Raw genomic sequence first — 6,460 nt, forward strand, 5'->3', positions numbered from 1 at the left:
AGTTCACAGCGCGGGCCGGCCACACCCACGTCTGGGGGCCGGCTCCTGCCGCCAAGGGCCCCCATGGGCCATGCCCAACAGAGGAGGGGTGGGAGCCTGGCTCCGTCCCCCGTCCAGGGACCCCCCTCCTTGAAAGGGCGCAGGACAAACTTCCACATGGCCGCGCCCCACACGTCTCTTCAACTCTAGGGAAAAGCAGGGCAGGACCTGGGACACGTCGGACGGGTGTCCAGACGCTAAACGGTGCTTCTTAATAAAACGTCGTCGGACGTGAGGAGCTATGGAAGTTTTGCTGCAAATTTCAGAATTTGGGGCAAACGCAGCCCAGCTGAGATGAGGCCACACAGCAGCCAGGAGGGAGACCCAGCACCTGACCTTCTAAGTTGCCACCTGAGGGGAAGGGCCACCCAGGCTCCCCACTGAGGGGTTTTGGGGACTGACGGCTGTTGCTCTAGAACCAGCAGCTTTTTGTCTCTAAGGAGAGCCGCACAGCTGACCTCTGAGTAAAACTGTTTCACGCCACTTTGCTTTTGGAGGAAAGGATTAAGGCAACAGTGTGACCGTGGCAGGCGGCTGCACACAGCCACGTTTAGCAGCAGGGGGAGAGGCTGGAAGACCCGCCCGTTTCCTGGGGTTCCACAAAAGGTACTTTCCAACGGACAGTGCGCTCAGAAGCTGGAGCCCCCCGCTCAGTGGCGCCACCCCTCCCCCCAGAACTCAGGGCGGCTGCCCGCGGCCTGGCCTCGCGAGGCCATTCGGGCCACTGCCCGCTCCTCCGGCGCGCCGGTGCCCACGCGCATGCAGAGGCTGGGTGGGGGGAGTTCTAGGCAAGTGCTCACCCGGCAGACCAAGGTGAGGGGTCTGAAGGCTGGTTCTGGGAGACAAAGTGAGTGTTAGGGGTGTGTGGGCTTCCCACCACGATAGTGTTTGGCGCTGCAGGTCTCTGAGGCGTACCAATTACCTACAGTCAAAAAAGACAATTCAGAACAGTCAGAATCTCCCACACACGACGCTGCCGCCTCATCTCCTCCTGCTACGTACAGCCCGCCGCTGAGTGTCGTTAAGCAGAGGCTGGAGGAGGGTCTGAGAGCCCCGGAGCCCCGGCTGCCGTCGCACACCTGCTGCACACGGGCAGCTGGAAACGACCCCGAGACCCGCACACTCCACTTCACCGCCTTCCCCCGCGACCCGGACGGAGATGAGACTGCTTCACTGGGGCAGCAACGAGCCCCGAAGACGAAAAGGAAAAGAACCCAGGGCCAGTGGGGCTCACTGCGGTGACCCCAGCGCCCGCCCACCCACACAGGGAGCCCTGGGCACCCCGGCCAGCGCATGGTGGGGGCTGGGGGCAGTGCCACTGGGGTGGAGGCAGGCGCCCACTGCTCGGGCACAGACATCTGGCCCAGAAGCCCTGACCCGTGGCCCCATGTTCACGGGGCATGCACACACTGCCTCATCCAGCCAGGTAGGAGCTCGGCTTCCCAGAGACTCGTGCCTGAGCCGGGAAACCACTCAGAAGCAGCGCTTCCCGGGGACCGGCATGGGAGCCCCAGGCCCCCCGGCGCTGGGGGTGGAGAGCGGGCACGTCTGTGCTATTTTAAGCTGGATGCTCCCACTAGTCCGCTGCTTAGCAGGATAAGGGCTACTGCCACAGCCCTGACACAGCTGACCTGGCACTTTGCAAATTATCCCTAAGCCCAGGTCACCTATGAATATCAACGATCCACAAACCACGGAAGGGAACAGCTCAGCTGAATTCGTCTCTTAACCCACGTTCCCAGTGACCAAAGCGCCACCAGTGTTTCACTCTCATTCAAGAGACACGAAGGCAAACGGCACGTGTTCTGGAAAGCGATCAAACGGCACGCGTGTCCCAGACTGGACCAGGGTGGAAGGCGAGATCCCCCAGAGCCGAGGCCTCGCGAGTGAGTGCGAGGGGGCCCCAGCTCACGGCTTATCTCCTCGCGAGCCGTCCCTCCAGCGCTCAGGAGAGTGGGCTCGGGACGGCAGCCCCACCTGCGGCCAGGCTGCTGCCGACCCCCCACCTCGGTCCCTGCCCCCCGAGAGCGCCTGCCCCCCGCCCCCCCGGAGGACACCCCTCTCAGCCACAGCTGCTGTGCAGGGAGAGCAGGTGCCCACTGGCTGTCCGTCCCCAAGATGGCCTTCCTGGACCACAGAGGACACGGGGGTGGGCAGGGCACCCCATGCCCGCAGGCGGTACTTCAGCCTCACAGAGGGCCCTGCAGGTGCTCAGTCCGCCCTCACACCCCGATTTCCATGGCTCTCCACCGACCGACCTCCTGTGAGAACCCCCAGCTCTCTGCGCTCAGCCTCTGTGTGCAGCTGGAGAGGCACCAGGGCGCGGGGAAGATCGCGCCGCCTGACTAGCTCGGCCTGAGCCAGCTCTAGGAAGCCGCAGGGGAGCGTCCGCTGGGGGCTGAAGGTTGGGACACCGACAGAAATCTCCGTGTCACTCCTGCTCCCCACTATTTAAACTGGAAACAGAACTGTTGCTACGCTCACCGAGCCACTCTCGGCCGTGACTCTGCTATAACACAACACACAGTACCTATAAGATAAAATGATGTGAATTATAACTTCCGTCAGAAAGACATTTATTGAGTATCTGTGATGTTACAGAAGGCCCAGGCTCCATGTACTATGGACTTGGAGCGTTGCAGCAAAGCTGCTGAGCCAACATGGCCAGCGTCACAGTGGGGCTGAGCGTCGGGGCCGTCACACACCTGCCGGGGGCCAGGCTGCAGGCGCGGGTGGGCCACGAACGCCCCGCCCCTCACAGCCACAGGTCACATCAGGAAGAGGCCGCCGAGCCTGCGGGCAGGAGTTGGTGGGGGCTCCTGGGGGGCACTGGGCAAGGCCCCGGGAGTCTGACCCCTCCCATCAGCCAGGAAGGCCAGAAAAGCCACAACCCACATCCGCAGAGCCCCAAACCCACGAGAGGTTGGCCCGGATGCCAGCCTCGAGTCCTGGGCAGGCAACAGGCCCTGGCCAAGGAGCAGCCGGCTCACCCGAGAGCTCGCACTGCCCAGCAGACCCCACGAAAGCAGAGGCAGGAGCGGCTGGGAAGCCGCGGGCAGGCAGCCCCGAGCCGGGGGGCGCCCGGCACTGGCCCTGCACCCGAGACCGTGGCCTCAGACAGCAAGCCTCCCGGCCTTACCACTTGCTGAGTGATGTTGACGTTGGACTGTCCAAAGGTCTTTGGCAGGAGCTGCTTCCCGAGAGAGTTCACTGTGGAGGGGTGGACGGCAACCAGGGACACCACGCCTGCAACCAAGAGGCGACGCTGCAGCGGCCCGCGTCCGGGCTCGCGGCATCTGCACCAGCTGATCGCCGCTCGGGCGGCCCTCCTGCCCTGGACCACGTCAGACCCACGGGCGGCTGCGGGCACCTCAGCTGAGCCTGACTCCCAAACCTGGCGGCTGTGCCCACACCGCCCTCTCCTGACCACCGCACACCAGGCCCTCGCGTGCAGGGCTCAGGGCTCCGCTGCACCCTGGCTGCCCCCAACCTGCCCGAACCCCATGGGCTGCCTGCCCCCCGACAAAATGTTCTGGTGGGACCACGGGACCCAGCGCTCACAGCTCTGATTTTCAGAGAACCTCAGTTAGAACTGAGTGCGCCCAGACGCCTCCCCGTGTGTCTGCAGACAGGCGCAGACTCACAGGCTCCTCCTCCTGCAGCAGCAGCACGTTTCTGCCCAGGAGGAGCGACCACAAGGACACTGCCCCCCACACTCGGACACCCGGACACACAGCCAAGGGACAGACACCTTCCCGCCCCGGGGACGCAGCGGTGGGCACGCATCCACCACTCACTTCAGACCACCGTGCACACGGGGCCCCTGCCACTCTCACATGCCAGGGGTCCCGGGGCTGCCCTGGGGCGGGAGGAAAGCGCGCCCAGTGCTGTGCTCACGTCCTCGCACGCTTCCACTTGCCCTGGCTCTCCACAAACAGCAAGGACTTACAAGCCAGGTAGATGCGGCCGCTGAGCCCGGACCCCTAGGACGTCAGGGACGCCAAGACACACGGCAAGGGGACGGGCCGAGCCGGGCGCCCTTACCTTTCCCAGGACTGAGGTTCTGGTCTATGAAGACCTTGAGTTCCCCGTTGGCTTCAATTAGACCGGCCTGCGGGGACAACAACACAGTGAGATGGCGTCGGGCCGAGCTGCCAGCCGGGCGCACGCGGGGTTACCCACCGTGATCGGCTGCGTCACCTGCAGGAAGATGACTGCTTCCGCCTTTAAGCTCAGCCCTTGGGACAGTGCAGTATTGCCCTCATCACTGAACTGCATGTCCTTCCATCAGTCACATCTCAAGTCAGCGAGGGGGACCCCGGGGGGACCACGGGGGGAGCAGACTGGCGCTCAGCCTGAGCACAGGGCTCCAGCTAGTTCAGGACGCCGGACACGCAGGCGCCCCTGACCCCGGGACGAACCACACCCCCAGCCATGCCCGGCCACTGCCCCTCGGGGAGCCCTGGCTCAATCAGAGCGCTGGACACACGGGTACTCCTGACCCCAGGATGGACCACGCCCCCAGGCCGTGCCCGCCCACTGCCCCTCAGGGAGCCCCGGCTCGGTCAGAGCGCTGGACACGCGGGCATCCTGACCCCAGGACGGACCACGGCCCCCAGTGCAGCAGGCCTTGGGCCCTGGGCCCTCGAGGCCCTGCCCCACCACCCATGGCACGCCTATGTGGCAGCCAGGACTGGGGCGGGGGGCACAGAGGGAGACAGGGCGGGCTCCCTGCTTCACCCCCAGAGCTCTGGCCCGATTTAGACGGCTGGTTTAGCACAAGACATTTTCACTCAAACCCTGATCTTTCTGAAAAGCAAAGGAGACAACAGAGAGAGGAGACCCCTGCCAGGCCCTCAAGTCTAACCCCAGGAAGCACAGGGCTGGGCGGCGTGGGGCGGCACGGACCCCGCTGGGCCTCGGCCATGCTGCACCAGGACGGAGGGTCGGGGGGCGCGCAGACACCTGGAGGCCGCCTGCTCGCAACGCCAGACGCCAGCTGTGAACTCAGGCGTGCTCTCCAGGGGTTAGCCTGAAATGACAGTGCACTTGCCCCTCGTGCTGAAGGATGACAAAGGCCACGTGAACGTCCTTAATTCCTCGGGTGCAAATCGAGAGGAAACCACTGCCTGATGGGGACATTCAACTCACAGAGAGACACATCCCACCTCCAAACCAAAGATGCAAACTGAAACTGAAACCAGCTTGAAGCTTCACCCACCGAGCGCTGCGACTTTGTGGGCTCTTAGGTTATCATCAAACTCGGCGCTGAAAACAGGGCGTTAAGATGGGTGGAAGCAGGTGTGACCGGCACGCCCGTCTGGGGAGGCCATCTGGGCACGTCTCAGATGCAGGGCTGTGCAGCTGCTCCACTGAGGACCCAGAGTGGGCTATCGTGCACTCGTGCCAACGTGAGAGACCCCTCGGCTCTGGCCCGGCCGCGAGGGACCCAGCGGAGGGCACGTGGTGAGTTAACCCCCCTTTCAGGACTCTCACGAGACTGGCGCCTCGGGCCACCATGCAACAGCTTCACTTCTAACACCCACTCGTGCCGCCTGTACCTGTGACTGAAAGCCCAGGAAAACTGCAAACCACCTAAGAAGGTGGCCTTCAGGGTCTTCAGATGGCCTCCACCCTACAGAGATCAAAACTGGCATCGCGGGCCAGTCTACGCGACAAACGCACACGGGTGGACCCGCTCACCAAGAAGGGGCTTGTGCTCCACGCCAGGGGCCTGGGCTCACACACGTGTTCCAGTTTTGCAAGATGAGCTTAGGGAGAAGGTCTCATTTTTTATTATTTCCCGTCTTAGCTCACTTTTCCTAACCGACCACCTATGATTCCCCAACAGATCAAATAAACAAGCAGCTGCTAAAAATGAGGTAGAAGGAAAAAACAAGCGACTTCGGAGCAGCGGCAGCACAGGGCCGTGAAGCAGGCGGGGCGGCAGCTCGGGGCGCCCACACACGGGGAACACGCCTTCACCACGGATGACCACGTCCTCCCCAAGAGGGACGACACAGGCTCCCAGCTACCGCTCTCAGACGGGCCGGCAGCCCACTCTGCTCTCTCACTTGCCTGGGTTTTCTATTCAAGTACAACTCACGCCACGTTTACAGCCACAAGAAACGCTCCTTGAACTGTTTAAGTAGCTCACATTCACTCCTCGTGGAAGGTTTGCTACGTGGGAAACCCAAAGTCGGACACGGAAAAGCTGCTGGGGTGACACCGTCAACCAACACAGGGAAGTCCCCGCTGAGGAGGCACGCACCGCCAGGACGCTCCCAGAGGGGCCAGCACGCCTGCACCTGTCAGCAGGGCGGGTGACGCCGTCAACCAACACAGGGAAGTCCCCGCTGAGGGGGGCACACACCGCCAGGACGCTCCAAGAGGGGCCAGCACGCCTGCACCTGTCAGCAGG

At 63.4% G+C, this 6,460-nt stretch overlaps 1 protein-coding gene across 1 annotated transcript in view; it reads right to left on the bottom strand.

Annotated features, from left to right (window-relative positions):
* TFDP1 (transcription factor Dp-1) overlaps positions 1-6,460 on the bottom strand; it is a 16,515-nt gene that overhangs the window by 4,748 nt on the left and 5,307 nt on the right. The window contains exons 2-4 of the mRNA XM_010831536.1: positions 4,084-4,150; positions 3,179-3,285; positions 838-961 (exon numbers count right to left, since the gene is read on the bottom strand). Coding sequence (XP_010829838.1) covers positions 838-961; positions 3,179-3,285; positions 4,084-4,150 — 298 coding nt within the window. The remainder of the gene's footprint in view (positions 1-837; positions 962-3,178; positions 3,286-4,083; positions 4,151-6,460) is intronic.

Source organism: Bison bison, unplaced genomic scaffold (genome assembly GCF_000754665.1).
Source record: "Bison bison bison isolate TAMUID 2011002044 unplaced genomic scaffold, Bison_UMD1.0 scf7180017864527, whole genome shotgun sequence".
Taxonomy (NCBI): Eukaryota; Metazoa; Chordata; class Mammalia; order Artiodactyla; family Bovidae; genus Bison; species Bison bison.